Raw genomic sequence first — 23,908 nt, forward strand, 5'->3', positions numbered from 1 at the left:
TCATACTGCTACTAAGGCAGGAAGGGGCTGCAGTATTGTTTGGGGGGGGGGGGTCAAAGGTCAGAATCGGGTCATATGCCAAATTAGAGAACGATCTTGCCCTTGCCACTCGGAATACACAGCCCATACAGTACATTGCTTAAGTTCTGGACCAGTATGCTGGAGAGCACATAGATTTTGAGCTCCATTCATTTTAAAGTGTGTTTACCAGGATTTCATAATTCATAATGAGAAATATCATGAGAAGTATTGTAGTACAGTATGTTTACGGTCTGACAACTGAGTTTCCCCTGTGGGTAGTCAACAGTCAACACAACCAAATCCACACATGAATTCACTCTCTCTTTCATCATCCTTCTATATTGTATCCCTCCACAGAATGGCCTGCGCATCATGTGAGGTCTTCCCATTCAAGGATCTGGAGCTGCCCAGCCACCTGCTCTCTCAGCTAAACGTTCTCCGCCAGGAGCGAATCCTGACAGATGTCCTGCTCTGCACCGAGCACCGGGAGTTCCCCTGCCACCGGAACGTCCTGGTCTCCAGCAGCCCATACTTCCGCGCCATGTTCTGCAACAACTTCCTGGAGAGTAGCCAGACACGTGTCGACCTGAAGGGCGTGGCCCCTGATGTGCTGAGCGGCATTGTGGACTACGTCTACACGGGCGCCATCACCATCACCATGGACATCGTGCTGCCGCTGATGCAGGCGGCATCCATGCTGCACTATCGGCACCTCTTTGAGGCCTGTTCGGTGTTCCTCCAGGAGCAGCTGAGCCCGGACAACTGCCTGAGCATGGTGCGCCTGTCTGAGATCCTCCACTGCGCCAGCCTGAAGGAGAAGGCCAAGGAGATGGCTGTCCGGAGCTTCTCGGACGTCGCCGCCTCCGAGGACTTCTGCGAGCTCTCGCTGCCCGAACTCATATGCTACCTGGAGGACGATCGGCTGTGCGCCGAGGAGGAGCAGGTCTTCGAGACGCTACTGGCCTGGATCCACCACGACCCCTTTTCTCGACGTGGCGCCATACATGACCTCTTCAAAAAGGTGCGCCTGCGCTACATTCACCCCACCTACCTGTTCCAGTTCATCGCCAATGACCCCCTGGTGCAGTCCTCCACCCTCTGCACTGAGATCATCGACTCAGTCCGGCGCCTCATGTTCTCCGTCAGCACCAAGTGCGGCCGTGAGCTCAAGCCGTTGTGGACCACGCCGCGGCGGTACACCTGCCGCGAGACCCTTGTGGTCGTCGGTGGGCGCAAAAACAACGAGCAGACATCGCGCGAGGCCTTGCTCTATGACGAGAGGACGCAGCGCTGGCAGTGGTTGGCCAAGCTGCCTCTACGGCTCTATAAGGCGGCCTATGTCTGCATCCACAGCATCCTGTACGTGGTCGGGGGGCTGAGCCTCAGCATGGCATCCGGTGACAGCTCCGTCAGCGCCACCGTCTACACCCTCTCCCTGAAGACCAACCAATGGCGGACGGCTGAGCCCATGCTGGAGCCTCGCTATGCCCACCAGAGTGTCTCTTATCTGCACTTTATCTTTGTCCTGGGAGGCATCGGGGTGGATAAACAGATCTCCAACTTAGTGGAGAGGTACAACAGCATGTTTAACCAATGGGAGGCCATGGCGCCCTTGCCCACGGCAGTTCTCCATCCGGCCGTGGCCGCCAACGACCAGAGGATCTATGTATTTGGAGGAGAGGATGCCATGCAGAATCCTGTCAGGCTAATTCAGGTAAAGGAGGCCTCTGGCTCAAGTTTTAGTTTGTTGACATGCACGTAGCTTACAAAACAAAGGGGAATCAGTAGGCATGACCAATTATAAACATAGTCTATTATGTGCACCTAGATAACAGGTAAAAGCACACTGCTCAAAAAAAATTAAGGGAACACTTAATCATCACATCGAATCCTCGATGGGTTAATGATTTTGGTTTCCATTGACTATTCTTAGGTCATTCTGTTCTCGACATCGATGTCATCAATAAAAATGTTCAACTTGAATATTTCGCTCATCAGCGATGGTGATTGATGATTTAAATGTTCCGTTAATTTCTTTGAGCAGCGTATATACTGTACTTACATATATACAGTGCATCCTGAAAGTGCTCACACCCTTTCACTTTTTCCACATTTTCTTATACTGTATTACAGCCTTATTCCAAAATGGATTACATTTATTTTTTCTCCTCAATCTCCACACAATACCCCACAATGACTAAGTGGGAACCGTTCTTTAGACTTGTTGCAAATGTATATATAAAAAAAAACTATCCTGTTTCCACTCATCATCCTTGAGATGTTTCTACAACTTGATGGGAGTCCACCTGTATTAAATTCAATTGATTGGACATGATTTAGAAAAGCACACACCTGTCTATATACAGTATAAGGTCCCAAAGTTGACAGTGCATGCCAGAGCAGAAACCAAGCCATGAAGTCAAAGGAATTGTCTGTGGACCTCTGAGACAGGATTGTATCGAGGCACAGATCTGGGTACAAAAAAATGTCTGCAGCATTGAAGGTCCCGAAGCGCACGGTCATTCATAAATGGAAAAAGTTTGGAACCACCAGGACTCTTCCTAGAGCAGGCCGCCCAGACAAATTAAGTAATCGCCATGGCCAGGGAGGTGACCAAGAACCCAATGGTCACTCTGACAGAGCTCCAGCGTTCCTCTGTGGACATCTGAAAACCTTCCAGAAGGACAACCATCTCTGCAGCACTCCACCAACCAGGCCTTTATGGTAGAGTGGCCAGACAGAAGCCTCTCCTCAGTAAAAGGCACATCACAGCCTACTTGGAGTTAGCCAAAAGGCACCTAAAGGACTCTCAGACCATGAGAAACAAGATTATCTGGTCTGATGAAACCAAGATTGAACTCTTTTGGCCTGAATGCCAAGCATCAAGTCTGGAGGAAACCAAGCACTGCTCATCACCTGGCCAATACCATCCCTACGATGAAGCATGGTGGTGGCAGCATCATGCTGTAGGGATGTTTTTCAGCAGAAGGAACTAGGAGATTAGTCAGGATAGAGGGAAAGATTAATGGAGCACAGTACAGAGAGATCCTTGATGAAAACCTGCTCCAGAGCACTCAAGACCTAGCCTGGTACGATCATCCCATTCTCGCGAGCTCACATTCTGTTTCACTAACGCAGAACGGTCTGGCCTTCGCCTCCTCCAGAGCGATTATGCCAAAATCCAGACCATACCGGGCCAATCAGGGACTGTGTTTTAACTGCTGTCCCGCCCCACAGTGGAAAGCAGCCCCTGATTGGTAAGTGTCCCTGCCGCTCGCTAAACAAGCATGGCGGCTCCTGAAGCAACGAGTGGTAACGATAACATTAGAAGAATAAACGCAGCTATAAGTGCAGTTATTGCAGAAATAGACTTAATCACAACATTTAGTTTAGTTTAGTTTGCTGAACGCTCATTGGCTGGAGGTGTTTGTCTGTCAGGGCAAGTACCCCCTCCCACATAATCGCTCTCTATGGGGCGAAGGCCAGACCGATATTGCGGAGCGAAGCAGTGAGCTCGCTAGATCGGGATGGTCATACCAGGCTACTCAGGACCTCAGACTGGGGTGAAGGTTTACCTTCCAACAGGACAACGACCCTAAGCACACAACCAAGACAACAAAGCAGTGGCTTCGGGACAAGTCTGCCTGATGTTTATGGGTCCAGCAAGAGTGTATGGTGTGGTCGTGTAGCTCCGCTTGTACCAATAGGAGTTAATTCTGTGTGGCAGATCTCCACTAAATAGAACGATGGTTATGTATTGTAACTTACGTATTCTGTGAGTGGAGTGAAGCCCCACACGGCACAGACTTGGCTGAACCTGCAGTCTGCTGGCTGAAAGTGTCGGCTAGGAGCAGCTGTCCTTGAGTGGCCCAGCCAGAGCCCAGACTTGAACCTAATTGAACATCTCTAGAAAGACCTAAACATAGCTGTGCAGTGATGTTCCCCATCTAACCTGACAGCACTTGAGAGGATCTGCAGAGAAGAATGGGATAAATACTCCAAATACAGGTGTGCCAAGCTTGTAGCGTCATACCCAAGAAGACTTGAGGCTGTAATCGCTGCCAAAGGTGCCTCAACAAAGTACTGAGTAAAGGGTCTGAATATACTTATGTCATGTTATATATATTTTTTTTATTTTTTTTGTTTATTTGTTTATTTTTTGGGGGCCAAGCAGCGAGGCTGCGAAGGCCTCCATTGTTCTTGTACCTTTTCTTATTATTATTGGGGGCCAAGCAGCGCAGCTGCTGCAGCACCCATTGTGTTTGTACGTTTTTGGGGGCCAAGCAGCGAAGCTGCCTAGGCCACCATTGTTCTTGTACCTTTTCTTATTAGTGTGAATGCTGATTCAGCATTCACACTATTATTCTCCAGTTCTTTATAGTTTATTCTTACTTCTTCCGTACGTTTTTTGGCTCTCTGTAGCTCCTTCATACTTTGAGCTATTTAAACCATTCAGGTATCAAAATGTTCAGCTTTTTAAGGACATGCGTGGACTTCTTTCAGATTTTTAATACCTTTTATACTTTTAAAAATATTCAGCTGGGGGGAGTTTTGAAACCTTCTTCAGCCTCCAACTCCTTCATACTTTGAGCTACAGAAACCATTCAACTATCAAAATGTTCAGCTCTTTAGGGTCATTATGGGACATCTTAAAGATTTTTTATAACTTTCATACCTTTTAAAATATTCAGATTTTTTCAACTTTTTTTTTTTTACAATGGAAGTCTATGGGCGGACCTTGAAATGCTCTTCAGCTTTGAAACCTATCTCCTCCTTCATTTTTTGGGCTAGAAACCTCATTCAAAGTTTAAAATGTTCAGGACCTTTAGCTGAGTAAAACTCTTATTCAGATTTTTTAAATTCCTTATAGTTTTTATGTAATTTAAGTTTGTTTTGGACCTTTTTTAACATTTTAACAAGTGGATGTGTGGAATGTTCAGTTTTTAGAGTGTGGCAGTTAATATAAAGAGTTAATATAAAAAGAATGCAGTAGATAAGAATGCAACTAATTTGTATTTAAAATGTATGTTACAGCAAAGCTTTTTTGGGTGGAGTTACTGCTTGTCTTTTAGTTAAATAGGTTAACAAACACTCATGTTTAATTTGGAACACGTTTTTTAATACAAATTGAATACTTTTGTAAGTTTTGCTTTTTGGAATTGCTGTATTCTTGAATAGCAATTTTCTGTTAATGACTTAATTGAACATTGGTATTAATGTATAGATGTTTTGTTAGTACTTTATTACCATCTTTTCTTGGAACTGTAAGAAGTTGGAATTCTTCCAATCCAACAAAAAAATTATTTGAAAAAAATGTCATACTTGTCTGTCTCCTTTATGAAGCATTGTGTACAAATTGATACAAGGGACAATTGTCATACTTTGATGACCTTAACAGACAGAAATTGAAGTCCACGTTATGATTTAAACTGAATTGTCTGTTTTTACTGATTGGTCTGTTGAGACTGAACTGTGTAGGCCTATTTCTAGTTATTTCTTCTGCCATGGCAGCCTATAGAACCATATGGTATAAAGTTGTGAAATTTGGCGCTCATTCGGCATACTCCCTGATTGTCCTGCCCAAGTCTCATGTCCACAGGTCAAACACTAGCGCCACCAACATGTCAAAGTTGGGATCACATATATGCTTGTAACTTTTGAACCGCATTTTCATGATTCAGGGGTCATTTGATTCCTTGCATTTGAGTTCAAAGGATCCCATGGTTTCATTTTTTGTTCATCTTTTGGATTGCCTTGTGCCAATTTAAACAACACCCTCTTGCTCAACTGAGGATGCAAAGGCTGACATGGCTTGTGGACTACGGCAATTAGAATTTGCAAAACCCGGCGTAGCACAGCGGGTTGCATGTCAGTTTCGCAAGCTGTGGGTTCAGGGTTCGAATCCCGTTCATCCAAAAGTCATTCTTATAATTATTGTAATTATGCTACCGTGGAAGTCAATGGCAGACAACAGAATTGTTGTCAGTCGCTGCTGTCAGTTAAAAGTTGTGAAATTTGGCTCACAGACCAGGGACTGTTCTGTGTCTCTTGTTTAGAGTAAGTAATATGTGTGTATTATGAATGTTTGCCATGTGGGGGAGGGAGCATTACATATTTGAGTGTGTCATGGGTCACACCTTTCAAAACATTAATAACTCAAGATCATTGTTAACACAATCGGCTACAACTCTGTCATGCCTGATTTCAACATCTTTAAAAGGTAAAGTTTATATATATTATGATATGACAGAAAAACATAAATCATGAAAATGTATTTATTAGCACAGTTGATGAACAGAGGCAATACAATGTGCTTTGCAGACAGGACTTTACGCCAATGTCATTGTGGGAAGCAATAATAAAGCTGTTGATATGTCAAGTATTACTGACCACTTCTGGTATCGGCCACATCTACACTCTTTGAGACATTTAATAATAACTAACGGTAATTGTTAATGCTGTGGCAACACAGTACAGGCAACAGGTGTCCCTAGGGGAGAGACGAGGAGACCAGGCGGCAGGTTCACCCAGCGGGCGATTAAATAAACTTTAAGAATTACAACGAAAAAATCCCAGTCAAATGATGGGTCAAAATTCAGGAGAGAAAGGCCAACAAAAAGGCATCAGATTGTATATTATCAGAACATCTGATTCAAATTAACATGTGCTGGGTTCTGGTAGTACATTTGTCATTTTTTTGCAGATGCTTTTATTTCATTTCAAATCTTTATTTAAACTTGGAAGCCCAACTGAAGGAGACCCTCATTTTCTGTGGGGCCAAGTGCACAACACACACAACAGAAAGACAATAATATAAAAATATACATATATACAATATAACCGGTCCTCCGCAGCGGCTACCAGGTGGGCTCTGCTCACTCCGGTCCGTTCTGGGGCACAGGGAGATAAGAGTTAGTCCTATGATGCACAACAGCAAAACACATCCCTCATGCACAGCCTGTCTACCTGTCACTGTTCCCCCGAGCACCTTTCCTGTGGTGCCTTTTGTGCTGCTGGGTTGATGCAGGGCACCTGCCGCAAGGCCGCCCCTCGCTGCCCAGGGTGCTGGAGGGCTGGGTGCTCTTCTTGGGGTGGTGACACCTGGAGCTGGCTGGTCAGGACCGGCCGTGGCGCTTTCCGGTTGCTACAATGCAGCTTTTTGTTTATTTTACAGTCCCCGCCTACACATTCAGTGAAGCAGTTGGGAGCGTACAAAACTCAAAGGCGGTGCTGTCTTTTTGATCAGACACTGCAATTATCATAAATAAATACATAAATACCCATACGTCTTCTACAGAAATGCCCACTTGCAGAAAGTAACCATTACCTATAAGTGCGTGTCTAGTTAAAAATAAAATAATTATTATCATTATCATCATCTGCTTATCCGGGGTTGGGTTGCAGTGGTAGCTGTTGCAGCAGGTTAAATAAATCAATCAATCTCCAGGGCCCATATCTGGAGCAAAGTCTGGATGAAGGGTCTGCCAGCAAGTGCCTGGAGGCAGGGCTCAGCATGAAAAAGCAAAGTAGTATCACCACCATTTCCATCTTCAACTCATGGGTCTACCACTCATGGGAGGAAATGTTGGGGTCGGGTCCAGTGCCAGCAAGGTAGCAGTGAAGGCAGAGGGCGTCGACGGACTGGACCCAGGTGGCAGAGGTTGGCTCTGGAGACATGGAACGGAACATCGCTGGGGGGGAAGGGACTGCAGCTGGTGCAAGAGGTGGAATTGAATGAGATTCAATAGTACCCAGTGCTGATATCTGCCACAGCTGGTGGAACATGTCAAAAAGAGAAAATGTTAGCTAAATTGCTTTAGAAATATTATGATTATGATGAGGATTATTATTATTATTATTATCATTACTATTAGTATTTACCCGCAGTAGTAGTTACACCAGAGCTGTGAAGAATCTGAGTAGGAGGACAAGTGGTAGCAGTCCTCATAACCGTGTAAAATTCGTGACGTTTTTCCCTTTGTTGACGTCACCCTAAAATTTGAAAATCCCGCCTCCACTCCCCTGCACCGCCTCCAACAGAAACCTGTCTGCCTCCCGCACCTGCTGTCTTTGCGCCGTTTCACCATCTATCCAACATGGTAAGGCAGCTCTGAACCCTTTCTCATCTTGAGAATAATTGAATAGTTGCAGTCTCTTAATTTTATATAATTTGTACGTTTTATAGGCCTAATTGTATTTGTGGTTGTCATACATATTGGGAAGTTTTTACCATGATCTCCGTGTCTGAGTAGCCAACCTAGCTAATGTTAGATAAATAAACCATAACGTTAGCTGTAATTGGCAACAGTTTTTAAAAAGCTGTCTGATCCAGCTAGCTATTTGTCTTTATCCAGCATGTTGATGTTAGCTAGCCTAATGTTTGGAATGTCAGCTAGCTGTGTTAATTATCCTAGCATGCTAACGTTAGCTCTCAATGCATTTGCTTTTGGTAACGTTAGCCCTCCAGTGCAATGGCAGAAACACAGCGCACCATACTGTACTCTTCCCTGGCATCAAATCTACTTGCACCAGGTGCAAACTGTGCTGTAAGGTTTCCGAAGCGATATCCTACCAGAACTGTTGTGAGCGTGCTTTGTTGTATAGGCCAATACAATAGGCAACGTTACGAAGTCAAAGTTGGATATAAGTCAGTTTGTCTCCACAAGAATCTCCCTATTATCTCTCGCTCAAACTTAATTCGATATAATGTAGACTTACTGATAAATAGCCTATTGTTGTAATTTATGCTGTTTTGCATATGCAAAATAACGATGCTATTACTAATCGCTTTTATAATTTGCCCCCTTTTCTTGTAGCCAGATCACTAACTACATTTCCAATACTGGGACTCAGGAGGTCCAGGTCCCGCGCTTCAGGGCTCTGGAGGTGTGCAGGTCCTGGACAGGTTGCAGCCAATGTCACCTAATGATATTATAAATGTTACAACACCGCCCTGTTTTATGAGAAAGTAGCCTATGTCTTAATTTAATGCCATGTTGTATGCGCAACAATTACCTCGGAAAATAAAGACGTAGTCCTACCCGTGCGGGTTTTTGTCATTTATTTATTCTCACATTGAGATCTTAACTTGATCAAACACACCTGCTGTGTACTGAATCGTTTGTCCTAAGGTCTTGTATTGCAGCGTTGTGATGCGCATATAGAGGCTACTGTGCTAAAATTATGACTACATTTCAGGGTGGGTGGAGGTGAAGATATTAAGTCAAGTTATGTTCCTTTCATAATTTACAACTCCAAATAATTGTAATTCTGCAAAACATTCTGAAAGTTGTGTAAGGCTTATCATCACTGTGGCATCTGCTCCACATAATGTTGATCATCCCAGCACCTCGATCCGACCCAACTTCAGGAAGCATTGCGCATTTTGGGATTAAACAGCTCCAGTAGCGATATTCTATTATAACCAGAGGGCATTACAATACCATTCAAAACGAGATCTATTGACTGCATGACCTGTTAGTCTCCAGACTCCGGAGTAGGCTATACCCCTTGACCTGTTAGTCTCCAGACTCCGGAGTAGGCTATACCCCTTGACCGCTGCGCTCACGGCCCTCTGTCTCCAAACTCATCGATTATGTTGAATCGCTGCGCTACGCATGCAGTCTGCCACATATTAGTAGGATCAGTAGGCTAGCCTATATGTAGGCTACATCCCCAGCCCCTTTCTGCAAAATGTATTGTGTTGCCTTTGTATGTGAAATGAGCTATAATGATTTAATTGATCTGACCAATAATCAGTTATTGCAGTGGTATTCCGCTCGATTCCTTACATCACCACAACTGACAGATGTTGAACCCAGAACAGTAACGTTTCAGTGTTCAACTGGCTTTGTTGGACACCTACTAAGATAAATAACGTTAGACTGGTGAACAATGCGGATGTTATGTCGGTTTCACAGCGCAAATGATCTGTCTTCTGGCAAGACCCACAATTGCAATTATTTGACTAAATAGGTACTGTTCGTAGCTGTCTGAAAGCTATAACGTTAGTCTAATAGCCCAAGCCTCCAAGCTTGCTTGGCCGGCTGCAGGGTGCTTTTTCCTCTGTGTCGTGGGGGAGACGTGTCGTCGTTATACTTTTATCGTACTTTTCCCAAATAGGCCTAATGCAAATTCGAGGATACGGCCTGTTAGGTAGCGTGTATCTTTATAATGTTTGGTGGTTAATATAATATTAAGGACTTTGTAAATGCCCCTGGTTAGCAGCTAGAAAAATGGCTATTGATCTGGCTGTTGTGCGATCTAGCTCGTGTTGTCTAGCTCGGAGCGGTGGTAGCTATGGTAACGGGGCACACGTCTGTCAATCATAATGATTCCAGTTGGTCATTTGCTCAGAGAACTGTCAATCAGTTGTAATGAATCACGCCCAGTTTTGAGTGAGTGAACTTTTTGAGTGGCAGATTCAGACCTATAAAAACCTATTTTAAAATAATTTTTATGGATGAATTCTGAAATAGTTAAACACATTTGTTTTGTTGTTGCCTAAAGATATCTGGAAAGTGTTATATTGAATTACCATGTTAATCCTTTAAGGTAATTCGAGGAGACATGTTAATGTACAAAAAGTATACACTTGCATAATATACTGTATCATATGTAGTATGTATATGTTGGAAATATAAATATACTGTTAAAACTATGTATACTCACATAATGTAACTGTCTTTGTATGAGAGAAGATTGTGAGAGTATTTCTGACACGGTCATTCTGAATGTTGTCGTAGTTCAGAAGGTCAGAAAACAGTGTCAGTCATCTGGGAGGAACTTGGAGTAGAGCTACGATTCCTTCATGTTGAGAGGAGTCAGTTGAGGTGGCTGGGGCACCTAGTAAGGATGCCCTGTGTGCATCCCTAGGAACAGTAAGTGTGGTCATATCTCAATAACGTTTTGATGTATCATAACCACATTAGGCACACTCATCGGGGACAGTCCCGTGACCCCTGTCACCAAGTCTATGTCGACACCTCAAACTCTCTAGTGCAGGGGTGTCAAACTCTGGCCCGCGGGCCAAATTTGGCCCGCAGTGTAATTATATTTGGCCCGCGAGGCAATACCAAATGACTACTAGAGCTGGCCCGCCAGTATTATACAGCGCATTCACCGCTAATACTACAAATCCCATAATGCTCTGCTGTTGTTTTGGCGCGTCAATCAAGACAGGACCCAGAAACGCCCTCTCTTCTGTGACAGTAGTCATAGCAATCTCATACTACAACTGTAACCGTTACCCCTTCTTAAAAATGGCAAAAAGAAAGGCAGAAAACAGAAGCTTTACGTCTCACTGTGATAGAGACACCAGTGTTGACCTAGCCGGTCGCTGTGTTTGCTCTGTTCCTGTTCATTCAATCCTGTCTGCCTTCTTGCCGGCCTGTCTGCCTGCCTGTCTGCCTGGCTGTCTGTCTGCATGCCGGCTGTCTGCCTGTCTGCCTGGCTGTCTGTCTGCATGCCGGCTGTCTGTCTGTCTGCCTGGCTGTCTGTCTGCATGCCGGCTGTCTGCCTGTCTGCCTGGCTGTCTGTCTGCATGCCGGCTGTCTGTCTGTCTGCCTGGCTGTAGGACAGTCAGGGTTTTACAAGCTTCTCTACTGAGCAGATGGAGCACCAACACTTGTGTCTGAGGGCGTATTCACATATGTTAGTGCACACCATTGATGCGCACCAAAAGCGAAAGTGATAAGTGCATATTCAATGTTAAAGCAAAACTTGTTTGGGTCCATATTAAAATTTTCATTTGTTCAATGTTGGCCCGCGACTTTATTCAAGTTTTAAATTTTGGCCCACTGTGTATTTGAGTTTGACACCCCTGCTCTAGTGCAACCAATCTGTCAAAGTTGGAAGTGCGTTTATTCTGAACTGTAGGGCCTGATTTTCAACTGTGGTAGTAATTTGAATGCGGCTATGGCGTGTTTCGTTTGTTTTCTTTGACGCACTGGTTGCGCGTCCTGCTTGGCCCCCACATTGCTGCTTGCAGCTATTTTTTTATATATATATATATTTTTATATATATATATATATTTTCCAAAACATTTTTGAGAGAAAAAAAAAATTTGGGAAGAAGGCTGTAACATAAAATGTGGAAAAAATGAAGGGGTGTGAGCACTTTCTGGGTGCACTGTACTATATGACATTCAAAGATATTAAAAGAAGATATGATTACTGTCTGTTTCATTTTTATGCTGAGGGCTAGACAGATGATAATTTATGAATGTAACTGACTTAACTGAAAGTGTCTGTGGTTCTCCTTAAATCAGGTATACCATATCTCCAGGAACCTATGGTCGAGACTTGAGACCAGGACTGTAAAAAATGTGTGTGCACCTGCCGCCGTCATTGAAGACAAGATCTACATCATAGGAGGTGAGCTTTGAGGGTGTGTGTGTGTCGCAGGTCTCATGTAGAATATTTCACCAGCTGGCGTATGTTTCCACATGGGAAGACCACATTAATTGTTTAGGAACATTCAATGTGGGCAGATCACAATTTCAATAATCTCAATGGAAACCTTTCATTCCTAGGGTACACCCGGCGAATGATAGCTTACGACACCAAAGCCAACAAGTTTGTGAAGTGTGAGAACCTGAGGGAGAGGAGAATGCACCACAGTGCCACGGTCATCAACAACAAACTGTATGTGACTGGCGGGCGCTTCCTCAACGGCCACGACGTCATCGAGGACTCAGACTGCTTTGAATGTTACGACCCTAAGACGGACGTTTGGACCTCGAGGGGGACGTTGCCATACAAGCTGTTTGATCACGGCTCTCTGCCTTTGGTCTGTGTCTCAAACAGGCCCAACCCACCCTGACCCACAATCCCCTTGGACTACTGCCCACCCCCACGCCCCGCACGCCAGTCACATTCACTGGCCTCTGTCCAAGCTAGTATGGGAAACGATCTGAAACTTGATGCAATAAAGTGATGCATTCATGGCTCAGTGATGGCTTTGACGGCACGCTAGGCTAACTGTCATGCTAGGCATGCCAGCATATGCAGCATTTTTAATCTACACATGGGACCTGAGCTGGAAATCACAGGTGTCACACTGCACCCCAGAGAGCGAGCTGAGGACCCCACAGAGAACAGGCAACACCTACACAACATACCGTTGGTCAGGCACAAACCTGATCCAGTACCTAGAAATCAACAACCTAATAATCAATCAACCTAAACTTTTTTTTTTTTTTAAGTATATCTGTGCTTCAATCCTTGTATAATGTATATTTCTATGAGCTGATGTTTGGATTTCAGTCAAACTGGACTACCTGTGTGAACCTTTAAAAACAGTGAACGCAGGACATTTCAGCCTACAGTATGTTGCAATGATTCTGCAAACTGTCTAAGACTTTTAGACATGTACATAGCCACTTTATATAGAGATTACATTCCTCCTGATTCTTGCTAATAATCTTGCCAATAACTTTCTTATGACATTCTTATATGCATCATTTTACCATACTGTACCTGAATATATGTTTTGTGTACTGTGCAAAATTTGATTATATTGTAGCGACCCAGCAAGAGAAGTTCTGATTGGCGGATCAGCAGGGGACGGAGGGTCTGTTGTTCTATATAAGGAGACTGTAATTCCCATTGTCTCTCTCCCTCGTGTCTCTTCCCCTTTCCTCGTGTGTATACCCTGAGAGCAGTCTGTGCTTCGTGTTTTATGTATAAGAATGTGGCCAATAAACCCAGGGATTAAAGTTCTGTCGCTACGACGATTTTCCATCAATTCAAAAACCACCTGGTGTAATATGATTTGTTGATGTTGATTACTTTATTGATCCTCCTCCGAGGAAATTAAAATAGTCAGCTTCGCATACAATACAAAAACACTTACGAAGTGCAACATACACACACACACACACACACACACACACACAACAGACATCCACATTCCCAAGTCGCATTCCTCTGGGGCATCAAGAAAATGCTAAAACACAATCACAAAGAACACAATGTAGTCGCTAAAATAACAATCTGCAATATATAAAATCAAATAATAAAAAAAACACTCACTCAAGTGGCCTATACATACCGCCCATGTGTACTGTTAAGTAGTCTAATGGCCATAGGCACAAAGGATTTCCTAAAGCGCTCAGTAGAGCACTTTGGCAATAGCAGCCGGCCACTAAACAAGCTCCTCAGACCACTTAACACACCGTGCAGAGGATGGTCCTCATGGTCAAGTATGGCCTTCAACCTTCTCCTTCTGACTTCCATGATATTCTCAGGAAGATCTGATGGGCAACCAACAATAGATCCGCCCTTTTTGATTAGCTTGTTTACTCTGTTCTTATCATCGGCCGTGAGGCTGTTGCCCCAGCATACAATGGCATAGAACAAAACACTGGCCACGATGATTGATGATACGGTCTCAATCGGGTTACCATTGATGCAACGTTCATTTTCCAGTCTATGTAACGCAAATTTTCCAGCTAGCAAGCTAGATTGTTAATTAGCTACCAGCAACGTTACCTAGCTAAAGTTAGGCTAGCACTAGCTAACGTTAGCTATATAGGTTTGCATGTAACGTTAGTCAGGCCAATGTCATTGAAAAACGGGACTGTCTTAAGCTTAGCTAATATGTTTGTACTCTTGACTTTCAGGTCATGAGTACCAGACCAATATATACATTCTTCAAGAAGAAAGTGAGAGTAGAAGCAGATGAAGAAACTGCTTCGGAGCCTGAGGTAACGTTGGCTTGCTAGCTAGGATAACGTAGCAATAGATGCCAAGTCAATAGCCAAACATTGCCTATGAATTGCCTATGAATAATTATTATTCATACGCTTTTGTCAAAAAATAAAGTGGATTAACGAACGGTGAAATGTTTATTTACAACAGGAGAGATGGCTTCTCCAGCCAGCAGCCTCAACCAGCAGCCAGCAGGGCACGACACTGGATGTTATTTAATATTGATTATTATGTATTAAGTCCTGTCTCGTTTACCATGATTTGTGTATGACTACCTCTTTGCCATGCTCTTTCATAACCAAATGTGGTCCAATGATTAAATTGCTATGGCTTCTTGATTTTGCTCTCAAAGTGCGCCAAATTGATGCATTTAAATTAACAATGTTAAAAATTCTCACAGGGGGACATGCCCCCGGACCCCCCTAGAGGGTCGGAGGTCCACCCCCCATAGCCGCCCAAAATCCTGTGGGAAACACTGATGTGTGTGTGTGTTAACTAAATGCTACGACATCCACAGCAGACACAGGGGTATCTATCGGACTCAGGGAGGTCTGCTGGTGACAGTGGGGCATCCACTGGACCTGGTTAGAAGATAGGAGGGAGAGAGAGAGGCATACAACATCCACAGCTGACACGGGGGTATCAATAGAACTCAGGGTGGTCTGCGGGCAACAGTGGGGCATCCACTGGACCTGGTTAGAAGATAGGAGGAAGAGAGAGAGGCACTAGGGGAGGCAGAAAATGGTTAGTAGCACGCTGAGCCATTGAAGCAACACATATGTCAGAACAGAACAAGCCTGTTTCAGGGTAACCAGCTTCTGTACACTACTTGATATACATACAGTGCATAGCAGAAAATACACCAATGTATACAGAGGATTCACAGGTAGGTTTGAAGCTGCCTTTCTGTGTCTCAAGGTCCTGGCTAGTGATTGTAGGCTAGGTCGAAAAGGTACGTCTTGAGATCTCGCTTGAAGACCTCCGTTGTTTCGGCCCTTCTTAGGCACTCCGGCAGGGTGTTCCAGAGGTTGGGGGCATAGAAACTAAAAGCTGCCTCTCTGTGTCTCTTGGTCCTGGCTTGATCTTGATCTATGATCATATGTAACCTAAAAACAGGGCTAAACATGCATTTTCCCTTTACTACTCCTTTAAGATCTGAGTCAAGAATGATTAGCCTGGATTTTGGTGTCAATTGCCAGAGTTTTTAAATGTGCAGATAGTTTCTCGCTTTCAGCTTTTCACCAATGATCAGTAGGCCTACTCTGTTTTGTCTTGGTTTAGCTGGAGGAAATTGTGACATCCATACAGGGGTGAAAATTAACTTTTAGGCTCACGGTGAATCACCTGCCAAGTGGATTGTAGATGAAAAAATCTACCGGCCAAGTATATATTTTTTTCAGATAGCCTTACGAAATCTAGTCGCCAATTGGAAATTTTACCTGCATTTGGCCGGTGGCAGGTGTTAATTTTCAGCCCTGCATCCATACATTTATATTGGTAATACACTTAACAAGGCAGTTAATCAAGCTGTAGTTACTGGGTGTTACAGAAATATAGAGTTGGGTATCATCTGCGTAGCTATGGTAGCTAATGTTGTGCCTCCTGATGACACAGCGGCAGCATGTACAGGCTGAAGAGTAGAGGTCCTAGGATCGATCCTTGGGGCACCCCACAGGTCATAGGGATCTTTCCTGAGCTATGGTCACCGAGGGCAATGGAGAAATCACGACCGGTTAGATAGGTCCTAAGCCAATTAAGGCCAACCCACTTCTCCAGTTTTGATGAGGATCGCATGATCTACAGTATCAAAGGCTCCATGAAAGTTGACATCACGTGAGGTGACATTATTTCCCCTAGATGGAATATGGCTAACGCGTCATAATAGATCAACTATGGGTAACACTTCATTGACACTGATAAAGACATTACTGTAATGTTAAACTAACTCTCTGTGACGGAGGTTTGCTGCTTCCTCAAACACACACACGGACAGACGGACGGAAGGACGCACACACACACAGATCCTTATAAGGATCTGCTAGCAGATAAACAGTTGGAGGGCTGAGAGAGTGTCTCTGACAGCAGTGAGTGGAGGAGAGATAGAAATCAACAAATGACTGCAGCTGCATTCCTCCATTCAGTACCAGGACCCAGCCTTTTCCCCTCACACACACACACAACTACTACTGTACTGTGTGAATGAACGAAGAGGAGATGGACAGAATGAAAGAGAGTCATCAGAAGAGAAAGCAGAGGAGACCGCAGAGAAAGATGCTGAGTAAAAACAAGTGAGTGCTGAGAGGCTATGGACAGGAGAGAGAGATAAAGAAAGAGAGAGAGAGAGAGAGAGAGAGAGAGAGAGAGAGGAAGAGCAATAGAGAGATCGTACCACTGGGGAGTGTCCTCATGTAACAGTGAGATCTGATAGGAAGTGTGTGTGAATCGGAGCAGTCAGAGGGACAGGGTAGCACGCGCCGGGCATCGTGGGTAGTACTGTGTACCGGTTAGGTGCTGCTGGGCATCGTGGGTAGTGTGGTCTCTTGAGACCCTACATGTGAAACACCCACCAGTGTCCGACCACCTGACTTCCTGACTCACCCGAAGAAAGACTACAATCTGGAGCCAAGGGTCCACACATATACAGGTAAGGTACCAAAACTCTGTGTGTGTGTGTGTGTGTGTGTGTGTGTGTGTGTGTGTGTGTGTGTGCGCGTGAGACTGCTGAGGTGCTGTTTGGACCTGAAGAGATGCATGCTGGGTTGAACGGACAGAGATTGAGAAAACATATGACGAGGTGGTGGTGACCAACTATGATTACAGTCCCTCTTGAAAACCAGACCCTGACACTTGAAAACCAGACCCTCATCTGCGTGTGTTGTGTGTGTGTGTGTATGTGTGTGATTTGTGATTTGTTGGGTGGGTTTGAGGCAGTTCCATGGTAAGAGATTCATTAGCCATAGACTAAAACATACCACCAACTTCTGCAAACATTTTCATTTCTGCCTTCTGGCTGTTGCAAAACAGGAAGGAAGTGAGACAGGAAGTCAGACACTTCCCTAAAAGTGCCACACTTTTTAACCCAAAAAGACAGAGCCAGAATATAGGTCAGATGTCAGCTACAGCAAAGATTTCACTTCATGCAACCAAACCTCTGTCTTATACTGTAATCTTCACGTGGCCACTCACTGCAGTCAAATCAGATACACTTACTGTAGTTGTCAGAAAGAGAGCTCCTTTTAGAAGTAAATGTTTATTTTTTTAGCAGGTTTCACATCTGCTTCTCTACATGTGGACAGCAAACCTGCAGAAACATTCATTCATTCATTTATTGTTTATTTGGTAGGGACAGATGCATTAACATGAATAAATTATTCGTGCAACACCATGGCATTTTTAGCTAAAGCTAATTTCCGATGCTCGTCCCTAAAAGGTACCTGTATAGGAAAAACAGGTTAAAAACAAAGAATTCAGTGTAAAATACTTTCAAATACTATTTAAAATACAAAGCAACACATTCAATACAGTAATAGGCTGCACTACCACTGCACTCTCATTCATTCATCGATTCATTCCTTTATTAATTCATCCATTCATTCATTCATCCACTACTACCCTACAATCTATGACCCTATTTACACCTGATCAGACCATAACGAGACCATAACCAGATCCCACCCGGCCACTCAAAAGTACAGCTGCACAAGGCCCAGAGTGCGGACCGAACCAGACTTAATCCAGATTTGGTCCACACCCGGGACCGTCCACACCCGGGACCACCCACACCACCACGCGACCCGACCAGGACCCGATCGCGATCCAATCCCGACCCAATCAGGTGCAAACATGATGGGGACTGCCCTACACAACCTACCCTACTACCCTGCCTCCCTTCAATGGACACATACTTGACCATCTTTTAGGAGGGCCTTCAATTTAGATTTGAAATATCTATAGTTTTGCGCATGTTTTAAGCTCCTTTGGGAGTTTTTGGCAGATGCAGAACATGACGTTCGCTCCATGATTTATTAAAAGAGGAAGTCGGTCTGGACACGGGACCTCATTCCTGAACATTTTCTTAAGTGTCTTCTTAAATGTCTTCTTACGAACTTCGTAAGACCAACCCTAAGAAAGATCAACGCCGGATTCATGAACGCGTGGAAATGTGTTCTTAAACCGCCAGTGAAGAAATTTCTTCTTAACTGCATTCAGGAATATGAGGTCCATTGTTCATTCCTGCAGTCACCAGCAAGAGGAATGAACACATAGCGGTGCATAGGACACACACACGCCAAATTCCATTCTGTTGTATCTGAACCTAGTTCAGGAAGTCCACACGACTGAGCCTGACTCAGCCAATCAGCTCCATCTATCTAACTTGTTTATGGACACACTGACGTCGTTTCATCGTTTATCACACTTCCTGTTGGTATCCCGGGCAACTGTGTTGCCCCTCAGTCCCCCGTGCAACTGTAGATCAAACAGATGACATCACGTCCTGTCACAGAGGACACACCCATCTCCAGGACACATTAGATCACTGTCTGGAACTGGACTGAGCGTGGCCACATTAACCCTTTCAAAACAGATTATTCATAGGCTATGGTTCTATGGAGAGGGAGAACGAGAGGGAGATTGAGACAAAGAGAGTTGGTGTGAGGGCAGTGGAGGTACATAGTGATGGTCAGAGGATGATGATCTAACAGGAAGTCCATAAAACGGCATCAAGGCCAGCAGGAGACTCAACACACTCACGCCTGACATCTGTCCCCTGACAAAACTAGAGGAACCCCCTCTCTCTCTCATGCGCGTGGACACACACACTGTATGGTGACTGCAGGTCTGTTATAGAGATGATACTGTTCTTTTGTCCCTTTTGGAGGGTTCATGCTCAAGTAACAGCAATGCTGTCTCTGCCTTTGTCAGCTGGTGTGCCAAAAATTGTCTTGACTCTAATGTGTCTAAAACTAAAGAACTTGTGGTCAATTTTACAAAGAACCAAAGCAAACCTGCTGCTAACTTCATCCATGGTTGAGATTGTAGAATCCTACAAATACTTGGGAACTGTCTTTGACTCACAGTTCTTCCCTCCTCTCTCCAGTCCTCCCTCCCTGCCTTCTCACCCCTCCCCACAGGGTAGCGATGGAGGGCTTCAGCTCCAAGGACCTGGCCATGAAGGCCCAGAAGAAGCTACTGAGCCGCATGGCCTCCAAGTCGATGGCGCAGCTCTTCATCGACGACACCAGCAGTGAGATCCTGGATGAGTTCTACCGGATCTCCAAGGAACATTCAGGGAACCGGCAGGAGGCCCAGAAGGTGGTGAAGGATCTGGTGAAGGTTGTGGTGAAGGTGGGGGTGCTGTTCCGGCACGACCGCTTTAGCCAGGAGGAGCTGGGACTGGCCCAGGAGTTCAAGAAGAAGCTGCACCAGGGCGCCATGACGGCCATCAGCTTCCACGAGGTACTGTACTACCACACAGAGACAGACAGGGTGGACTTATAGATCTCTAGACAGACGGGGTGGACTTATAGATCTCTAGACAGACAGGGTGGACTTATACAGCTCTAGATCATACAGAGACAGACAGAGTGAACTTCATCTATAGACATGAGGTACCGTACCACACAGAGACCGACAGGGTGGACTTGTACTGTAGATCTCTAGACAGACGGGGTGGACTTATACAGCTCTAGATCATACAGAGACAGACAGAGTGAACTTCTATATCTATAGACATGAGGTTGGTACTGTACCACACAGAGACAGACGGGGTGGACTTCTACATCTCTAGACACAAAGGTAATTTAATTACTTTTTATTAAGTGGATAGAAAGGATTGTGGTGGAAGTGTTGGTCATCACTCTCACCTCTCAAACGTTGCTTTATTGACTGGAGTTGTATATTCTCCTATCTCCCCTCTCTCCTCTCCTCCCCATCCCCCCCCCCCCCCCCCTCTCGTCTCTCCAAACATTTCCTCTAAAGTAAAAAGTCCCAGTGTTTCCAGAAAGCAAGCCTCTGCTGTGCTCTAACCCTGCGTAGGTGGAGTTCACCTTTGACAAGGCTGTGATGGAGGAGCTTCTGAACGACTGCAGGGACCTCCTCCTCAGACTGGTGGACAAACACCTGACACCCAAATCCCACGGACGTGTCCGCCACGTCTTCGACCACTACGCCGACCCCGGCCTGCTGACCCACCTGTACGACCCCCAGGGGGCGCTGTGGCCCAACCTCACCAAGATCTGCCGAGGCCTCAACCAGCTGGTGGAGGAAGGGAAGCTATGAGAGGAGGAAGAAGAGGAGGATGAGGAAGAGGAGGGAGAAGAAGATTCTATGAGAAGACAGCAGGAGGGTGACAGAGGGAATGTAGAGAACAAGCTATGAGACAGAGGGATGACGAAGAAAGGATAGAATCTGAGGTGGAGGAGGCTGAGATGAGGAAGAGGCTAGGAGAGCCTACAGACTTTCAAGGTAAAGACCCTCCAACTGTAGCGAAGCATCGTCAGTTACTCCGAGGATTCGATTCCTATCATGGTCATGTGTCACTTCAAGCCAACTCTCTGCAGAGTAACTTTACAGGTTTATGTGTGAGTGGACACTTTTCTAATGGATGTTAATGTGTACCGTATGCTGTATGTAGACCTTCTATACACAAGACATTTGCCATCCTGTATGTGCTACTTGTTGCGTACCTCATGCTGTATCGCCTCTGTGCTCATAGGTCAGTGCTGCCACCTAGTGGACTGGATTAAGAACTGCACCTTTGTGTTGCATGTGGTTACTGTCAGTGGCACTTGGGGCTTATGGTGTACCTTCCTTGACATTAAATCAGATCTTGAATACATTGACCAGTCTGTGCTGTATGCAAAGCCCTAACCCCAACCACACCAGAAAACCCCTGAATGTGGCAGTGTCAGGGTCCGGGTGGAACTTGAATTAAATTGAATAAAATTTTCAAATTCAAGTGAGGAGTCAGTCACTAGAGCAGCACAGATGTCCTTTTGAAGGGAATCCAATTAGAGCCCAATAGATTGCAGTGTGGCGGACCAAAGAACACAGAGAACACCTTCATTTCCTGCTAATGGATTTGTGTTTTTAATGAGGATTAATTCCTTTTTTTTCTTCTTTTTTTAAAGGCCGTTTAAAGAGCAGACTCTATGGGGGAAAGGTCCCAGGGTCAAGAATACTCTCCCATTCAGTGATCTACCATTAGACCAAGACGTCATCCTCATACTCCTGAGACACCACAGGTTCCAAACCACCCCTGCTGTCCTATTGCTGGCCATGTGCGGTGCACTGGAGGGGGGGGTCATATTTCTAATGAAACGGGCCCCAGGTCACTACTTATAATAAGTCATTTTAAACAAGGGACAGATGATTACCAATATTCTGCAAGAATTAGTTTGAATATGTTTTAGAATTATATTCACACAGGGATCAAGTTGTTCGTCACGGGGTTGAATTCAAAACAACTTAGGTGACAAAGAAATGCCTATGTTTGGGATTTCATGCCTAAGGGGGAAAGTATTTTCTCAGAGGTTTAAATAGTCCTTTATCAGATGCAATGTTCAGAAACACAATTATTTGTGGTATTTTTTTCAAAACCCATACAACCCAATGTGCACCGAATTCAGAGAATCGCCCCTACGCAAATTACGCTACTGACTCCAATACTCAATTTACAAATGACACAATAAGGACCATTTCTATACAGTATGTAGATAAGATCAGATAAGGGTACCTATGTTTCGCAATGCGTTTTTTGCTGTCCGATTTCATATCAGCCCATTTCTTTTTTTATTTCAGCAATTGTGCGCCCTTCTCCTGATACTATATTAACTGCATGGGTGATCGCTTTATTCTTTTCTGTTGCTTATAGCCATACACTACTGAATATGACCGCCCGTCTGCCTCATTCACCAACGAAGTAAAGACGTTCTTAAGAAGCATTTCTTCTTAAATTGTAGTTACGCCGTTTTTAAGAAAATTCTGGCATTCACCAATGGTTTCTCGTCTGGGATTTGTTCTCAGCTAAGAACAGAATATACGAACACTGAATAGCAGTCGCAAGTAGGCCATTTGAGTGCGGAAATGTAGACTATGCAAAATTGGTGATTGCGGTTACCTCACTTCTACAGTTGGATGATATGATTGAAATGCAATTGTATTTGCATAATTCCCAATAACGTGTCCTAATCATAACCATAATTTCCATTGTAAACGTGTGCGTCAGAATATCTGATATGTCATAGTTTAAATGTTTAATCTTGAGGAGAGATATGCAGGCCACTGGAGGGGGGGCCGGCGTGCCCACCGTTGTCCGAGTTCGACCAGCGCGTTGGTGCCATAATAGGGACAACAGCACTGTTGGGTGTGCGCGCCGCTGGCAATATGGATAGACACCAGGGACACGGACTACCACCCTCTCCGCAGCAGACTCTCCGTCTAGCGCACTAACACACATCCAACTGTAGAATTAAGGTGACCGCAATAACCTATTGATGAAATGGTCATGGTTGGTATATATACAGCGAAATCTCACGGTGCTTTTGCAGAACGGTCAAATAATTAAAACAAAACACTCATTAATTTACACCAAAATCACAAATTATTAACACACAATCTAAATATTTTATAACACGTTTACAATGGAAATTATGGTTATGATTAGGACACGTTATTGGGAATTATGCAAATATAATTGTATTTCAATCATATATCATCCAACTTTAGAATTGAGGTGACCGAAATCACTAATGTACTGCCAGAACTCACAAGTGCATCTCCTTTCTAAAACAAGTGACTAAGAGCATAATCTAATGTTGAAGGCTTCTTGAAGAGATTAGTTTTGAGCCTGCCCACTGTCCTGACGTCAGTGGGCAGTTTGTTCCACCACTGTGGGGCCAGGACAGAGAAGAGCCGTTACCTTGTCGATCGACCGCAACCAGTCGCCCCGGGGTAGCAGAGTGTAGCGGTTGAAAGGGAGTGTAGGGTTTGACCATGGCCTGGAGGAAGAGGGAACTGTTCCTTTCATTGCTCTGTAGGATAGTACCAGAGTCCTCAACGCTGTTCTGGTGTGTGTGTGTGTGTGTGTGTGTGAGGGGGCGGAGATGTTCTGGTGTGTGTGAGGGTGCGGAGCTGTTCTGGTGTGTGAGAGCTCCTGAGTGCTGTTCTGGTGTGG

General features: G+C 44.7%; 2 protein-coding genes across 2 annotated transcripts; both read left to right on the forward strand.

The window, feature by feature from the left end:
• Nucleotides 1-379: 379 nt before the first annotated feature.
• On the forward strand, nt 380-12,844 carry klhl38a (kelch-like family member 38a; the record flags this gene model as incomplete). The annotated part of the gene is made up of 3 exons (XM_084454890.1): nt 380-1,735; nt 12,291-12,396; nt 12,555-12,844. 3 exons carry the CDS (start codon nt 380-382, stop codon nt 12,842-12,844), a joined length of 1,752 nt encoding a protein of 583 aa, XP_084311016.1.
• Nucleotides 12,845-17,256: 4,412 nt separating this feature from the next.
• On the forward strand, nt 17,257-21,012 carry LOC311323464 (tumor necrosis factor alpha-induced protein 8-like protein 2; the record flags this gene model as incomplete). The annotated part of the gene is made up of 3 exons (XM_084455693.1): nt 17,257-17,377; nt 19,832-20,190; nt 20,770-21,012. The coding sequence occupies exons 2-3, from the start codon at nt 19,873-19,875 to the stop codon at nt 21,010-21,012; spliced, it is 561 nt and encodes a 186-aa protein (XP_084311819.1). The 5' UTR covers nt 17,257-17,377; nt 19,832-19,872.
• Between the last annotated feature and the right edge of the window lie 2,896 nt (nt 21,013-23,908).

This window comes from Borostomias antarcticus, assembly GCF_949987555.1.
Source record: "Borostomias antarcticus genome assembly, chromosome: 21".
NCBI classification, from domain to species: domain Eukaryota; kingdom Metazoa; phylum Chordata; class Actinopteri; order Stomiiformes; family Stomiidae; genus Borostomias; species Borostomias antarcticus.